Source organism: Chiloscyllium plagiosum, chromosome 3 (genome assembly GCF_004010195.1).
Source record: "Chiloscyllium plagiosum isolate BGI_BamShark_2017 chromosome 3, ASM401019v2, whole genome shotgun sequence".
In the NCBI taxonomy this organism is placed as follows: Eukaryota; Metazoa; Chordata; class Chondrichthyes; order Orectolobiformes; family Hemiscylliidae; genus Chiloscyllium; species Chiloscyllium plagiosum.
In genome coordinates this window covers 42,997,139-43,015,599 of record NC_057712.1, presented here as the reverse complement: position 1 = coordinate 43,015,599, position 18,461 = coordinate 42,997,139, and the positions used below count along the sequence as shown (strand labels likewise).

Sequence of the window (18,461 nt, the reverse complement as noted above, 5' to 3'; positions counted from 1 at the left end):
GATAGACATTTCTGTCCTGGGAAAAAAGTCTCTGACTGTTTAGTCTATCTGTGTCTCTCATCATCTTGTACACCTCTATCAAGTCACCTCTCCTTCTTTGCTCCAGTGAGGAAAGCATAACTCCGTCAATCTTTCTTCATAAGACATTCCCTCCAGTCCAGGCAGCATCCTGGTAAATTCCCTCTGCACCCTTTCTAAAGCTTCCACATCCTTCCGATAATGAGGCGACCAGAACTGAACATAATATTCCAAGTGTGGTCTAACCAGGACTCTATAGAGCTGCAGCATAACCTTGCAGCTGTTAAATGCAATCCCCAGCTAATGAAAGTCAACACACCATACACCTTCTTAACAACCCTACCAACTTGGGTGGCAACTTTGAGGGATCTATGGATGCAGACCCCAAGATTCCTCTGTTCCTCCACACTGCCAAGAATCCTGTCTTTAACCTTGTAATCTGCATTCAAATTCAACCTTCCAAAATGAATCACTTCACACTTTTCCAGATTGAATTCCATCTGCTAGCTATGAGCCCAGTTCTGCATATGTTCTTACTATATGTTCTATTCCTTGAGCTGAAAATGTGTTGCTGGAAAAGTGCAGCATCCAAGGAGCAGGAGAATCAACGTTTCGGGCATGAACCCTCCTTGCAGCTCCACCTTGGATACTGCCTGACCTGCTGCGCTTTTCCAGCAACACATTTTCAGCTCTGATCTCCAGCATCTGCAGTCCTCACTATCTCCTAGAAGGTTCTATTCCTTAACCCTATCTCATCATTCAACAAGATCATGGCTTATCTGCCCCAGGCCTCAACTCCTCTTTTGTGTCAGCTCAATGTAGCCATCAACTTGTCAATTTGTAAAAAAAAACCAGCAAGCTCTCTAAATATTCCAGTGATCTAGCTTCCATAATTCTCCAGAGTAGAGAATTTCAATATTAACTACATTCCGGGAGAAGAAGTTCCTTCACTTTGCAGTAATAAGTGAGTGCTCCATTATTCTGTAACTGTGTCCCCTAATTCAAGATTTCTGTACTAGTAGGACTACCTTCTCAGTACATTTTAATAGTTGACCTAAATTGTAAGGAATAAAAGTTGAACATATTCACAAACATCTAAATAAGTCACCCCCTTCATCCCAGAAATCAGCTTTGTCTTTAGGATCTTTTCCTAAACACAGAGACCAAAACTGTACACCAAGTACCCCAAGTGCAGCCACACCAATGCCCTCTATAGTTAGAATGAGACTTGCCTATTTGTTATCCTCAAATCCCCAAGCATTAAAGGCCAACATCCATTTGCCACCTTGATCACTTGCTGCACCTCTGTGCCATATCACACTGCTCTACGTACATGAACATTGATGCATTTTAATTAGATATAACCTGATACTGCTACCTGACCACCACTGAGTCTATTTTTCAATTCTTTTGGATGATGGAAACCTTTCGAGGAGATCCCATGACCATAACTATAAAGGCACTTACCCTCTAATACGCAAACCACTGTCCCAGTGAACAAACCGTCCCGCTTACTCTTAAGTTGCCCAGTTAACAGGATCCATCACATCAGCTACGAATGTATTCCAGAAGTATTGAACTACTCAATTATGACAAAGTAACTTGCATTTATAGTTGCCCTTAATGTAATAAAATGTCCCCAGGTTCTTTACTGGACCTATCATGGACAAAATCTATGTTACCTTTAATAATCATGGTCAATACTTTATTTTAGGTCAAAGAAAAATGCTCATCTTAGAGGAAGAGGTGCTGGATGTCTTAAAATGCATAAAGATGGATAAATCCCAAGGACTTGATCAAGTGTATCCTAGAACTCTGTTGGAAGCCAGGGAACTGATTGCTGGGCCCCTTGCTGATATATTTGTATCATCGATAGCCATATGTGAGGTGCCAGAAGACTGGAGGTTGGGTAACATGGTGCCACTATTTACGAAAAGTGGTAAGGACAAGCCAGGGAGCTACGGAGCGAAGAGTCTGATGTCTGTGCTGGGCAAGTTGTTGGAGGGAATCCTGAGAGACTGGATTTACATGTACAGGTATTTGGAAAGGCAGGTATGATTCTGGATAGTCAACATGGCTTTTCTTGGAAATTGTATCACTCTGACTTCGTTGAGCTGTTTGAACAAGTTACGAAGAGGATTGATAAGGGCAGAGCAGAGGATGTGATCTACATGGACTTCAGTAAAGCTTTTGACAAGGTTCCTGGTAGACTGGTTAGGAAGGTTAGATCACATAGAAAACAGGGAGAACTAGCCATTTGGATACAGAACTAGCTGGTAGGTAGGAGACAGAGGGTGGTGGTGAAGGTTTGATTTTCAGATTGGTGGCCTTGACTCGCAGTGTGCCACAAGGATCAGTGCAGGTCCACTGCTTTTTGTCATTTTATATTAATGATTTGGATGTGAACATGAGAGGTGTGGTTAATAAGTTAACAAATGATGCTAAAGGTGGAGGTTAGGTGGACAGTAAAGAAGGTTACCTCCAAGTACAAAGTGCCCTGATCAGATGGGCTGATGGGCCAAGGAGTGGCAGATGGAGTTTAATTTAGATAAATGTGAGGTGTTGCATTTTGGAAAGGCAAATCTGGGCAGGACTTATACACTTAATAGTAAGGGCCTGAGAAGTGTTGTTAAACAGAGACGTTGCAGTGCAGGTTCATAGTTCCTTGAAAGTGGAGTCCCTTGTAGACAGGACAATAAATAAGTGCTCTGGATATGCTTACTTTTATTGGTAGTGCATTGAGTATAGGAGTTGGGAGATCATGTTGTGGCTGTACAGGACATTGGTTTGGCCACTTTTCGAATACTGCATGCAATTTTGAAACTTGAAAAGATTCAAGATGTTGCCAGGGTTGGAGGATTTGAGCTATAGGGCGAGGCTGAATAGGCTGGGACTATTTTCCAGGAGCATTGGAGGCTGAGGGGTGATGTTATAGAGTTTTATGAATCATAAGGGACATTGATAGAATAAATAACCATGGTCTTTTCCCCAGGTTGGGGGAGTCCAAAACTAGAGGGCATAGGTTTAAGATGAGAGAGGAAAGATTTAAAAGAGACCTGAGGGGCAACGATTTAATGTAGAGGATAGTGTATGGAATGAGCTGCTAGAAGAAGTGGCGGAGGCTGGTACAATTTAGAAAATTTAAAAGGCAGCTGAATGGGTATATGAATAGGAAGGGTTTAAAGGGATGTGGGCCAAATGCTGACAAATGGGACTAGACTAATTTAGGATATCTGGTCAGCATGGATGTGTTGGACCGAAGGGTCTGTTTCCATGCTGTACAGCTCTATGACTCTGGGATGTGTCCTTTTTTTAAACCATTTGACTTTGGTTGCCAGATTTAATTCAGCAGTAAACTTCAGTGAATTTAACACACAGCTTATTTATTGTCATACCACTTACTCAAGTGTAAAACTGCAAAGTCTCTCATTCCTTCCAACCAATACATTCACTCAGACCATGATTGGTTACAGGTAAAAATTAGTATATCCTGTTATAAACTATGGTTAATTCAGCATCTGTTTTATGATCCTCATTTCCTGCACAGAAGTTGATGTTTCAAAATTGAAGTGAGGGCCCTTTCCAGGAGCATTGGAGGCTGAGGGGTGATGTTATAGAGTTTTATGAATCATAAGGGACATTGATAGAATAAATAACCAGGTTGGGGGAGTCCAAAACTAGAGGACATAGGTTTAAGATGAGAGGGGAAAAATTTAAAAGGGACCTGAGGGGCAACGATTTAATGTAGAGGATAGTGCGTGTATGGAATGAGCTGTTAGAAGAAGTGGCGGAGGCTGGTACAATTTAGAAAATTTAAAAGGCAGCTGAATGGGTATATGAATAGGAAGGGTTTAAAGGGATGTGGGCCAAATGCTGACAAATGGGAGTAGACTAATTTAGGATATCTGGTCAGCATGGATGGGTTGGACTGAAGGGTCTGTTTCCATGCTGTACAGCTCTGACTCTGGGATGTGTCCTTTTATTTAAACCATTTGACTTTGGTTGCCAGATTTAATTCAGCAGTAAACTTCTGTGAATTTAACACACAGCTTATTTATTGTCATACCACTTACTCAAGTGTAAAACTGCAAAGTCTCTCATTCCTTCCAACCAATACATTCACTCAGACCATGATTGGTTACAGGTAAAAATTAGTATATCCTGTTATAAACTATGGTTAATTCAGCATCTGTTTTATGATCTTCATTTTCTGCACAGAAGTTGATGTTTCAAAATTGAAGTGAGGGCCCTGTAAAAAGGATTACCAGTACGCTGTGAGGTTTCCTGCAGTCAAATTTCTAGGAGGTTGGTTCTCAGGCAAACTTTCACTGGAATGGCATAGGGAGGGAGTCATCTCTGTTAGGATCACCAGCTTCCAAGGTATTGTTGTAATTACCTGTAACCAAGTGTTGAGGAAGAGTCAACAGACCCAAAAGGTTAACTCTGATCTCTCTTCACAGATGTTGCCAGACCTGCTGAGCTTTTCCAGCAACTTCTGTTCTTGTTGTAATTACCTTGTTTGCTTGGATCACTTATAGCTCATATGCTGGCTTTCTGGGAGAACTGAGAATAAATGTGAGGTGATGCACTTGGGCAGGGCAGACGTGGCAAGGGAATATATGAAGAACAAAGATTACCTTGTTTGCTTGGATCACTTATAGCTCATATGCTGGGAGAACTGAGAATAAATGTGAGGTGATGCACTTGGGCAGGGCAGACGTGGCAAGGGAATATATGAAGAACAAAGAGGATCAGATAAATGTTGATGTGCATGTACACTGGTTCTTTAATGTATCAGGATCGGTGAACAAAGTGATCAAGAAGTCATATGGTATTCTTGCTTTTACTGATCGAGACATAGAACTTAAGAGCATAAAGGTTATACCAAAACTGTATAAAGCATTGGTTCGGCTACAACTAAAGTATTGTGTGCAATTTGAGAATCAATATTATACGAGGGTTGTGATATCACGAGAGAGAGTGCAGAGGAGATTTACCAAGATGTTGCCTAGGCTGGAGAGTTTTAGTTATGAAGGTGCTGAAAATGTGTTGCTGGAAAAGCGTAGCAGGTCAGGCAGCATCCAGGGAACAGGAGAATCGACGTTTCGGGCATAAGCCCTTCTTCAGGAAACCTTTAGTTAGGAAGGTAGTCAGACTGGATTTGTTTTCCTTAGAGCACATGAGATTGAGATGAATAAAATTGAGGGACATAGACAGAGTAGACCGGAAGAGATTTTTCTCCTTGGTGGAGAGGTCAATGACTGCAAGCATAGATTTAAGCTAAGAGGCAGAATGTTTAGAGGAGATGGAGGAAAAAGCTTTTCATGCAGAGGAAGGTGGGAATTTGGAACTCACCGCGTGTAAGGGTGATTAAAGGCAGAAAACCTCAAAACATTTAATAAGTATTTCGGTGTGCACTTGTGATGCTAAGGCATACAAGGTTATGGGCTAAGTGCTGGCAAAGGGATTAGAATAGTTCAGTGGTTGTTTTTGATGGGTACTGATGTGATGGGCTGAAGGGCCTTTTTCTGTGCTTTAGATCTGACAGTAAACAACTTGCAGCTAATTTTCAAAACAGACAACTTGGCTCCCTCATCATGTGACATTTTACATACTTAAAGTCTGTATCCAAATAAAGAAAGGTGCCATTATCTTCTGTATTGTAGTTTAACACCTTGAGGGCTAGAGACTGTCAGTATGTTTGTTTCTTTTGAATGATCCATTCAATCTGATGACAATATCTTTTATTGATTTGTTTGTAGGGCAGTGCTTTGATTTACATCAGTATTTCTTTTGTTCATTTGAGACAGGAGATTGCTTTTCACAAAAGAAGTCAGGTGACCCATGGACAGCCATCTAGCCCAATTTTTTCTCTCTAGTTTTAAATATTTTAATGTATACTTAGACATGACAGAGGCTTTATGAAGCCAAGGGGACATTGTGAGACAAAACCAAGAGCTGGTTAAAGAGCTCAGTTTTGAGGACTAACTTAAAGCAAGAGAATGAGTTAAAGAAATGAACTTTTAGAAAAGCCTAGTCTGCTGAAAGAACAAATGTCAATGATGGACTGATGGGATAAGATGATGCTGAAGAGGCCAGAATTCAAGCAGAGTGCTGAACTTGATGTTTGGTGGAGCTGGAGGAGGTTAAAGACATAAAATGGATAGGCGATTTATAAACAAGGATGAGAATTTTAAAATTACAGCATTGCTGAACCAGCAGCCAATATCGGAGAGTAAATCCATGCGTGATTTATGAATGTGACGTAGAAACATAGAAAGCAGGAGCAGAAGTAGGCCATTTGGCCCTTTGAGTCTGTACCACTATTCAATACGATCATGGCTGATCATGCATTCTGAGTATCCCATTCCCGCTTTCTCTCCACATTCCTTTCACTGCAAGGCCACATCCAGCTCCCTCTTCTCAAACAGGGGCAACATCATCAGAGTCTTTCCTGATCCATTGGTCTGCTCCCTCATTAGAGAGAGAAAGAGGGGGAGAGGGAGAGAGATGATTGTTCGTGGCTTTACCTGACCGTCACAGGCCAGGGGAGAGGTTGAGAAAGCAAATGGTGACCTCAGCCTGTGTGGGAATTGAACCCACGCTGTTGGTGTCACTCACCAGCCATCCAGTTCACTGAACCAACCTACTAGATGTGAACTTGGACAAAACCCAACTATTTTTCTGAAATAAAAACAGAAATTGCTGGCAAAACTCAGCTTCTGTGTGTAGAAATCAGAGTTAATGTTTGAGTCTGATGGCTCTTCATCTCGACTGATAGCAGCAAGAAAAATGTTGTATTGATGTTGAGGTGGGGAAGGGGTGGTGGAGATGAGCAGGTAGGTGGAGATGGAGTCCAGAGAGAGAGCGAGAGGGAAAAAGAGATAAAAGGGGTCAGCAGACCAGGGAATTATTGATAGTAGACCAGGACAGAAGAGAGGCTGAACAAGTGACCATGAATGTCAGACTAGGAGGGAATGAGTAGGCTATGCTGAAAGCAATCCATGCTATAGATTTTTCTGGGTGATCCTCAGTGTTGAATTGGACAAGGACATTAAGTTTTATTATCCCATCTATAAACTCCATTGAAATCTGACTGATAGGTAATACTTGGGGTGCAGCGTGATTTATAAGGAACTTGGTTCTGCGGGAAGACAGAAAGCTTAAGATTGCTCCCCCCTAGGGGAGATTTAAGAGTTGTCCAAAATTGCAAATAAGTTTAGATGGTGTAAATGGGAATGACTGTTAAAATGATTGGCAGCAGAACAAGGTCTTTTTATGTGAAAAATTGGTTTAATTATAATGCCTTGCCTGAAAGTATGGTAGAAGCAGATTCAACAATAACTTTCAAAAGGAAATTAGATCTGCCTTGGAAGGAACAAATGTGTGGGGACCATGTGGTGAGGCAGGGAGAAGGAATGATTGTCAAACTAATTGGATAGTGTTTTCAAAGAGCCTATACAAACATGATGGACTGAGTGGCCCATTTTTATGCTGTTTGGTTATGTACTAAAAAGCATGAATGATCCTAACTCCTTTTCTTCACAGCCTCTGGATTTTGAACGCAGTCTGCAGACAGAATATTGTTCTTGATCAATGCGTAATATACTTTAAAAAGCCACTGACTGAAGAGTTTTTAGGAATTTATTTTTCTTGTTAGGTTTGTTTGCAACAGCAACTGAGAAAATGCTTCTTAGTTCCCAGTTATGAGACTGAATATTTCCCTTATCCAGACTCCTCCGTATTAACTCTGAGGAAAGATGTTTCGGAAGGTAAATTGTGAGCTTCACCTTTAATCTATTTCTCCCTTTTTCTTTCAGATGAACGGGACAAAGTCCAGAAAAAGACCTTCACAAAATGGATCAACAAACACCTCATTAAGGTCAGTGAGGTTTCCATGGGCACTTTCTACGTCTGTCTCTACAGTTTTCTTTTAAACACCTTTTGTCTGACTATTACCATACAACTCAAACACCAGATGCCATGGCACTTAATGTAAATCGTCTCCTAGTCTTTATGAACAATGTAACAAATTTATAATTTGTTATATCCTCCTTTACTCACAGGAATTATTTTAAAGTAGTATTCCTCAATAATAGTTTCCCTAAACATTTGTGTTTAAAATACCTCATGAATGTTAGGAAGAGACTATAAAGTTTGCATCGTGCACGGAAAGCTAAAATACCTGTGGTGAAAGTAGGTGCTCTCTTGTTTATTCATGGAACAATCCGCTGCTTTCATTGCATTGAATCTGGGGTTCATTGTCCTCAGTTATTCCGATACACGGATTTTGGGCTGCTTATGGAATCTGCCTTTTCTGTGCTGCAGCAGTTGAGGTTAATTGGACCACTGTGAAATGTGGAGCCATGATTGGAATGACTGGTACCGGTCAGTCTCATTACTGTTTTCCTGCGAGGTCTGGATTGGATGTAGTTAATGTTTTGCAGTGGAAATCTGCTCTGAAGGTAAGAATGAATTTCTGTCATTGCTGAGAGGAACATCTGAGTGGAAGGACTAAAATTTGCTAGTAGATATCGGAGTACTTTTCGAGGCTGAACATTTTGGCCAAGGGAGTTTGTAGATAGCAATTTACTTATAATGTAAGTGCAGTGACCCCACTTAAAAGGGATTGAGTGTTTACAGATGGTTCAAAAATGGTTACAAGATTCATACTAAAATGGAAGGTATCAGGAAGAAAGTCTACCTCTCAAACCTGTGACCTCCAGGATGTGGAAGTTCTCCACCAAAACACACACCATCTGACTTGAGAACTGCAGGAATTGACTGTATTACCATGTCGCCCCTTTTTGGAAAGAGAAATATAAGCCCTCAATTGAGATAACCACATTCATGAAGAATCTCTGTCTTGTGGATTGGTCTCCTGCTGAAAGGTATGTTGGTAAGTGCAAGAGGAAATCCCTTTGCAACTTTACCCGTTCTCCAGACTCTACTGCCCTCCATTTCTCCATAACTTCCTCCACATGCTGCAACCCTCCCTGTATCTGTAACCTCCTCCAAACTGTCTAACTCTCTCTCTCTGTAATCTCCTTTAAGACCCACAACCCTCCCACTCTCTAACTTCAAACAATCCTTTCTCGGTCTGTAGAGCCCATCCTCAGTTCGTGTCCCTCTCTTTCTCCTCTCTTTTTTTCTTTCTGCTGCAGACCATGAAGCATTGCCACTGTTGCCCCACCCCCTTTATCCATTGCAGCCTATTGTGTAGAAGGATCACTTGCTGCTGTGCCCTCTTTGTGGATGCAGCAACTCTCCCCGACTGATCCAAGGACTCACCCTAACCTCCAAACGCACCCTGCCCATATTTGCACAGTCTCTGTCATGCAGAGGCTAATCTTAAACATCTTAACTGCAAGTTGATGGCTGGCCTTTCAAATGAAATGACTGGGCATTTCTTCTTGCAACTGAATGCATCTTTTTTTTGAGTAGGCGACAAGCAAATGTGTTGAGTGCACTTAGACGATCTAAGTTTAGGATTTGAGTGTGAACCACAACAGCTGTCAAGATTGGTAAATTTCCATGGTCTGCCCACACAAATGTACTTCCCTGCACAGGGCATCATTGGGAGCTGTATCAGAAAGGCTGCCCACCCAGTGGGATCTCTGATTACAGCAGCACCGCAAAGCCAACGTCTTTCGTCCACTGTCATTATTTTTAAACTGGCGGTCTTTTTAATTGTGGTTAGAGTAGAATGAGAACCTTGATTGATTTAGTTGTGGCAGATGTTTTTTCATTCCAAGCAGAGTGAGGGGAGTTTTGCTTTCAATCTGCTCGACATAGACCAGAAATCATAGCTCAGGAGTGGAATAAAGGCAGACAATGTAGAGTGAGCATTGAGTGTAAATGGTATTTTGGGTCAAACTTTGGACACTTGCTGTTGCTTTCATGATTTGATGTGTGCTGAGTGGGCTTCTTTCTGATAATGGGCTTGTTTATCCAAGCATTCTGCTTGTTATAATTGGGACTGGACAGAGTGCAATGAAATCTTGTGGAGTAATTTTGTCTTGTGCTCATGCCTTCAGTTAAATCAGCAATTGTGCAGTTAAAGAAAGACCTCTTACTGAAAGCTTTGAGTGGAAAATCTTTACCTTTATTGGCTGTGACTGAACCAGTGTGTTTGTTATGTACTCATTAATTGTGTGCTGTCCATGTGCAGCTTTGCTTGCTTGGAGCTCGTATAAGAAGCTCTGTCATTTGTAGTGATTGTAATGCAGTCAGCTAGGTGGATATCTCAGAATCTGAGTTCCCTGATTGTGCCTGTTAACCTGGTCCAATCGGAGAGACCTGGCTGACAGAGATAAACAGGAGTATCAGGGTCTCTGTTCACTCTCAGAGCCAGCTCCATGCTAGCTGGATCAGTGTCATGTACTATTCACTTGTAAACAAAGGGTGACTTGGTGGCAGGATACTGGTCTTTGTGGAGTTATTTCAGCATTATGGTCAGGGGACCTTATCAGCTCACTGCGTCTGCTCATCACTTGGTATATGCTTTCAATGGATCTTTGCTGGAAATGAAAATCACTGAAATCCTTTTAGACATTAAATTACACTATTTAAAGTGTACAACTGGTGAGAAATTTCTACTTTTGCTTCAAGGTGGTCATTTTGGAATGTGACATTGTGTGCTTTAGATATGAAGCACATAACAACTTGTATTTATCCAACAGTGGTGGTAGCAAACAGAATTTGGCATTCAGCCATATTAGGACTTTGAGGATAGGTAACCTGATCAGAGTTTTCAGGAGTGTCCTAAGGAGGAAAATTAAGTCAGTTGTGTTACCTTATAAGATATAGGAACAGATTTAGACCACTCAGCCCATTGAGTTTGCTCTGCCATACTCCCCTTTCATGCCTTTTCCCTGTTACCTTTGATTTTCTTTATTAATTCAAAATCTATCTCAGCCTTGAGGATAATTAATAACCCAGCCTTTGTTGCCCTTTAAAATAAAGAATTTCGTGGATTCACTATCTTCAAAGAAGAAACTCCTGTTCCTCTCTGCCTTAAATTGGCCAGCCCTTGTTCTGAGTTTATGCTGTCTGGCCCTAGATTCTCTCTCACAGAGGGAAACAAACTCTCCACATTTATCTCATCAAGGACCCTAAGAATCTTGTATGTTTCAATAAGCTTGTCTCTGATTCTTCTAAATTCCTTGACTGCAGGCCCAATCTACTCTACCTCTCCTTAAAAGACAACCTCTCCACACCCAGGATCAACAGTGAACCTTCTCTGGACTGCTTCCAGTACCAGTATTCTTTGGATAAGGGGCCCAGACCTGTTCAGTGTTCTTGCTGTGGTCTGACTAATGCCTTGTATGGTTATAGTGAGACTTCCCAATTTTTATGCTCCATTCTCTTTGAAATAAAGGCCAACAGTGCATTTACCTTCCTTATTACCTGCTGAACTTGCAAGCTACATTTTTGTACAAGGACTCCGAAATCCCTCTGTGCTGTAAGCTTTTGACACTATTTCTCCATCTAAATAATACTTAGACTCCTATTCTTCCTGCCACTTTTCCACCTTGTATTCTATCTGCCAAATTCTTGCCCACTCACTTGACTCATTTCTGTCTCTCTGCAGATGCTTTGAGTCATCCTCACCACTTGTCTTCCCACATATTTTTGTATCATCTGCAAACTTGGCTATACTCCATTCACTTTCCTTATCCAAGTTATTAACATATATTGTAAATAATCGAGTCTCCAACTCAAACCCCTCCAGTACTCCCTTGGTTACAGGTGTCATACTGAAAATTCTCTCCAAATCTGTCTTCTAATAGTTACTTAATTCTTTATCCATGCAAATCTATTGATGTACATTTTAAAATGCCTTCTGAAAATGCATTTTCAGAATGCATTACATCCACTGCTTCCACTTTATTCATCCTGCTTGTTATCTCCTCAAAGAACTCTAATACATTTGTAAGGAGATTGTTTCCCCTTCATGAAGTCATGCTGACTCTGCTTGATTTATATTATATATATCTTTAAATGCTCTGCTGCGTAATAAGACTCCCAACATTTTGCAAATAACATTTGACTAGTCCATAGGTGACTGACTTTTGTCTCCATCCTTTTTTGTATAAGGTTGTTATGCTGGCAGTTTTCTAATCCTCAAGGACTTTTTCATCTTCCAGATGTCATGCATTCTGGAAGTGGGCAGTGGTTAACACTGCTGCCTGACAATGCCAGGGACCCAGGTTTAATTCCACCCTCGGGTGACTGTCTGTGTGGAGTTTGCACATTCCCCTTGTGTCTGCATGGGTTTTCTCTGGCTGTTCTGGTTTCCTGCCACATTCCAAAGATGTGCAGGTTAGGTGGATTGACTATGGAAAATGTATGTTATGGGGTAGGAGGTTGGTTCTGGTGGGCTTCTCTTCAGAGGGTTGATGGGCCAACTGGCCTACTTCAATGCTGTAGGGATTCTAAGATTAACATCAGTGCACCCATCATCTCTGTAACCACTTCCTTGAATGTCCAATATTACATCTCATCAGGTCCAGGGGAATTATCAGTCATTACCCCTTTATTTGCAAGATGATTTTTCTCGAGTGATATTTATTATATTTTATTTCCTCTCTACTTATTGCCTCCTGAATATTTTGCACTTTGCTATTAGAGTCTTCTTCGGTGAAGACTGATGTAAAGTATTTATTGTCTTCTATTCAATAAAAATTTGCTAATCTCGGGAACAAGGACTGGTAAAGCAACCATGTGGGTGATTTATTAGAAGAAAAGACAACATACACAGTGCTAGCTGGAAGACAATGTTGTGAAATAAAATCTGCAATCTCAAGTGACCGATGTTTCAGTGCATGATTACTGTATTAACTAACCGAAAAAAAGAATTATCAAGTCAGACACCATCAGCTGGGACCACAGCACTTGTCAATGTTGTACTGTGCTTTTCCTAAGAAGCAGAAAGTAGGAGCCTTCTCCAGCCTGTTCACGTTCTGCAGGCAAAAAACAGCTCCTCTGATTTTGCCACAGAGAGCTTCTGAAAATAGTGGCTTCTTTGTATTTGGCATCTACTGAGTTGATTGTGTCTGGGATTGACAATTGTTGGTGGTCGTTCATCTCCAACATGTGAAGATTCTCATCATTGTGTAAGTCATATCGCAGCAGAGAATCTTTTCATGTCTCCCAGGCTTGGGTCAACCAGATTCATTGCTTTTGGATAAAATGTTAATTTGAGCTCAATCTGATTTTGTTGCGATCGATTGAAACAAAAACAAAAATTGCTGGAAGAACTCAGCAGATTTGGCAGCATATGTGGAGAGAAAGCAGAGTTAACATTTTGAGTCCAGTGACGATTTCAGAACACAACACAACAATATTCTGAAGAGGGGTCACTGGACTGGAAACGTTAACTCTGATTTCTCTCCACAGATGCTGCCAGACCTGCTGAGCTTTCTCAACAATTTTTGATTTTGTTTCTTATTTCCAGCATCCGTAGTTCTTTGGTTATTTTGGTTTTATGAAACGTGACTAAGCTGTGTGGTCAGATGAATACTGTGGTCATTTAAAGTTGGTGTCTTTTTCAAACCATTTCCGCATTGAAAGACCCAGGTCTTTAATTGGTCAACGGGGTAAAAAATTCAAACGCTCATTTTCATATTTGTGCCATGTTCCAGAAATGTTAAAAGTCAGGGCCTTTGAATTTCCTGCTAATTGATCTGTATATGACCAGGACACACCATTTACTGCAGTAAAGATCTGCAAATGAAACAGTCCATCTTAATAAGGAAGGTAGGCTAGTGGCAAGTCATGAGCAGCTGCTGAACCACTGTTTTGTGTGAGAGCTTCCTGTGCGTAACATGGTACAGTGACTACACATCAAAAGTACTTTGAGTTGTGAAACATTTTTGAGATATCCTGTGGGTATGAGTGATGTGAAAGTGCTCAGAAATCTGAACTTTGGAAAAGATCCAGCTCCCAGAAACAAGGCACTGTGTAGACTTGCACAGCAGGGATGCTTATTTGGAAGATGGTAGTTGTGTTCAATCAGATTTAGTGATTTATTTGCAAGTTATTTAATGCTCATAGTCTTTTCATAAACTTTCAGACACGTAATCTCAGCTGCCAATCAGGATATATTTAGAGAAATGTTCTGAGGGATTTAATTTGACCTTTTTTTGGGATCTGGTATGGCATTTGTTTTCGTGGAAAACTCCAGAATGAGGGATTTGAGAACTATCTTTAGGGAGGAAATTTTGATCATTGCTGAGTAGTGTTTGGTATCTGTCCTGATTGCTTTTGATATTCCGTGTCTACTGTGGGGTAATCAAAAACAGTATATATGGCATTTTTCTGTAGGTAGTAGACTCCTGATTTGCTTTCCTTTATATTGATAAGAATTATGATCTGGAGGTGCCAGTGGTGAACTGGGGTGGACGAAATTAAAAATCACAACACCAGGTAAGAGACCAACAGGTTTATTTGGAAGCACTAGCTTTCGGAGTGCTGCTGCTTTGTCAGGTAGCTAATGGGGTAGGACACAGAATTTATAAGAAAAGATCAAAGTGCCAATGCGATGCATTGAACAAACCTAGATTGCTGTCAAGTCTTTAATCACTGAGAGTGGGGATGCAGGTCTTGAGTGATTAATATGTAAATCCCAGAAATTCTTTCAAGTCACAGTCCTGAGATAACTTAAGGTTTTCTAAAGAAAAGTGACATCTCAGCTCAGAAAATGCATCAAAGGAGTGAAGTTAGAATCTGTCTGCATCCCAGCCTTGAGTAAGACTGGTTGTATTTCCAAAGTAAGAATTTATAAAATGTCACATGGACTGACTGCCAACAGACTGTGTGCTTTTTGAACAAAATTGAATGTATCTGCAAATACAAATTCACTCACAGACTTAAGGTGTGCACGTGCGGGAGCGCTAGTGCATGTGTGCGCGTGAGTATGACGGAGTATACGCCTGTGAGCGTGAGACAGAGAGAGATAGACAGAGAGAGACAGGTTGGGAGGAGAGAGGGAGGGAGAGAGTGTGTTGGAGCATTGGAGTAAGCCTGTGTGACATGAACACTACAGGTGACCCCACTACACACTCACAAATAAGTACACATACACACAATAACACACATGACAGTCATAGGTGAGGTGCTGGAAGACTGGAGGTTGGCTTACATGGTGCCACTGTTTAAGAAAGGTGGTAAGGACAAGCTAGGAGCTATAGGCAGTGAGCCTGACGTCGGTGGTGGGCAAGTTGTTGGAGGGAATCCGGAGGGACAGGATGTACATGTATTTGGAAAGGCAAGGACTGATTAGGGATAGTCAACATGGTTTTGTGCATGGGAAATCACCAGTGGAGTGCCACAAGGATTGGTGCTGGGTCCACTACTTTTCATCATTTATACAAATGATTTGAATGCGAGCATAAGAGGTATAGTTAGTAAGTTTGCAGATGACACCAAAATTGGAAGTATATTGGACATCAAAGAAGGTTACCTCAAATTACAATGGGATCTTGATCAGATGGGCCAGTGAGCTGATAGGTGGTCGATGGAGTTTAATTTAGATAAATGTGAGGTGCTGCATTTTGGGAAAGCAAATCTTAGCAGGACTTATACACTTAATGGTAAGGTCCTGGGGAGTGTTGCTGAACAAGAGACCTTGGAGTGCAGGTTCATAGCTCCTTGAAAGTGGAGTGGTAGGTAGACAGGATAGTGAAGAAGGCGTTTGGTATGCTTTCCTTTGTTGGTCAGAGTATTGAGTACAGGAGTTGGGAGGTCATGTTGCAGCATGTTGGGAGGACATTGGTTAGGCCATTGTTGGAATATTGCATGCAATTCTGGTCTTCCTATTGGAAGGATGTTGTGAAACTTGAAAGAATTCAGAAAAGATTTACAAGGATGTTGCTAGGGTTGAAGGATTTGAGCTAAAGAGAGAGGATGAACAGGCAGGGGCTGTTTTCCTTGGAGCGTTGGAAGCTGAGGGGTGACCTTATAGAGGTTTACAAAATCATGAGGGGCATGGATAGGATAAATAGACATTTTCCCTAGGTCGGGTGAGTCCAGAACTAGAGGGCATAGTTTTAGGGTGAGAGGGGAAAGAGCTAAAAGAGACCTAAGCAGCAACTTTTTCACGCAGAGGGTGGTACGTGTATGGAATGATTTGCCAGAGCAAACGGTGGAGGCTGGTACAATTGCAACATGTAAAAGGCATCTGGATGGGTATGAACAGGAAGGGTTTGGAGGGATATGGGCCGGGTGCTAGCAGGTGGGATTAGATTGGGTTGGGATATCTGTTTGGCACGGACGGGCTGGACCGAAGGATCTTTTTCTATGCTGTACTTCTCTGTGACTCACGCAGACCATCTCTCAGTCAGACACACACACACACACCACACACGCACGCATGCACACGCACGCAAACACACGCAAACACACACACACACATGCAAACACACACATCCTCTCAAGCACGCAAACACACACCCTCTCAAGCACGCAAACACACACACCCTCCCTATCTCCCACACAAGCACACACACTCTCACTTTCTCTTCTGCACACATATATAAGTCTATGGGCGAATTTGCATATTTGTATTTGCAGATACATTCTATTTTGTTGAAAAAGCACACAGACACAATCTGTTGGCAGGCAGTCAGGTGACGTTTTATAAATTCCTATTTTGGAAATACAACAAGTTTAACCCAAGATTGGGATGCGGACAGATTCTAACTTCAGTCCTTTGATGCATTTTCTGAGCTGAGATGTCACTTGTTTTTCTAAAACCTTAAGTTATCTCAGGACTGTGACTTGAAAGAAATTCTGGGATTTACATATTAATCACTCAAAGCCTGCATCCCCAATCTAAGTGATTAAAGACTTGACAGCAATGTAGATTTGCTCAATACTTCGCATCAGTTGTACGACACTTTGATCTTTTGTTATAAATTCTGTGTTCTATGATCCTGCCCCACTAGCTACCTGACAAAGGAGCAGCACTCTGAAAGCTTTTACTTCCAAATAAACTTGTTGGACAAAACCTGGTGTTGTGTGATTTTTAACTTTTGATAATAATTAATCAGAAAGTTAATCTAACCTTGGGTGTTTTTTCCTGATTCAAAAGGTGTGTTGTTAATTGTGTTCATGTTAAAATTTACCAGTAGCATAACAGAAGTTTACATTTCCATTTTGAAAATTCTATCATATAGAAGTGCATTTGTTGATAGACTTGTTAGAAAGCAAGACGAGCATCTGTATCATGCCTTCCTTGAGGATCGCAAACTTCCAAAATGCTGTGCAGTGAAATTATTGCCTGTGCTATAGGAAGAGTGGCTATAGGAGGGATGTGATTCCACTGGAGAGAGTGCTGAGAAGATTTCAAGATATTGTCTTGGCTGGAGAGTTTTAGCTATGAAGAGAGTTTGGATAGACTAGAACTGTGTTTTGTTTTGGTGCGGAGGCAATGCAGGATGTGGATGAGATGCATTGGAGGGCATCTTCAACCACTTGAGAAGGGAAATTGTGATCTCTAAAGAAGGAGGCCATCTGGTGTGTTCTGTGGTACTGTTCTACGTAGCTGACAAAGAGACAAGCGTAGCTGGGGCCCATATGAGTGCCCATGGAAACCATCATCTCCCAGACCATACAGAACCTCATCACCTCAGGAGATCTCTCACTCATAGCTTCCAACCTCATAGTCTGGGAACCTTGCACTGCCCGATTCTACCTCCTTCCCAAGATCCACAAGCCTGACCACCCTGGCCAACCCATTGTCTCAGCATGCACCTGCCCCACCGAACTCATCTCTACCTACCTCGATACTGTCCTATCCCCCCTTGTCCAGGAACTCCCCACATATGTTCAAGACACCACCCACGCCCTCCACCTCCTCCAAGACCTCCGTTACCTCGCCCCCCAACGCCTCATCTTCACCATGGACATCCAATCCCTCTGCACCTCCATCCGCCATGACCATGGCCTCCAAGCCCTCCATTTCTTCCTCTCCCGACGTCCCAAACAGTACCCTTCCACAGACACTCATTCGTTTGGCTGAACTGGTCCTCACCCTTAACAATTTCTCCTTCGAATCCTCCCACTTCCTCCAGACCAAAGGGGTAGCCATGGGCACATATGTGGGCTCCAGCTATGCCTGTCTCTTTGTCGGCCACGTAGAACAGTTGATCTTCCGTAATTACACCGGCACCACTCCCCACCTCTTCCTCTGCTACATTGATGACTGCATTGGCGCCACCTCGTGCTCCCGCGAGGAGGTTGAGCAATTCACCAACTTCACCAACACATTCCACCCTGACCTTAAATTTACCTGGACCATCTCCATCTCCATTAATGACGACCGACTTGACACTGACATATTTTACAAACCCACCGACTCCCACAGCTACCTGGATTACACCTATTCCCACCCTATCTCCTGCAAAAATGCCATCCCATATTCCCAATTCCTCCGCCTC

General features: G+C 41.9%; 1 protein-coding gene across 6 annotated transcripts in view; it reads left to right on the top strand.

The window, feature by feature from the left end:
- Nucleotides 1–18,461, top strand: part of dst (dystonin) — a 642,458-nt gene that overhangs the window by 147,148 nt on the left and 476,849 nt on the right. For all 6 annotated transcript variants that reach the window (XM_043681258.1, XM_043681269.1, XM_043681284.1 and 3 more), the window contains one exon: nt 7,839–7,900. In XM_043681258.1, the coding sequence (XP_043537193.1) occupies nt 7,839–7,900 (62 nt within the window). The remainder of the gene's footprint in view (nt 1–7,838; nt 7,901–18,461) is intronic.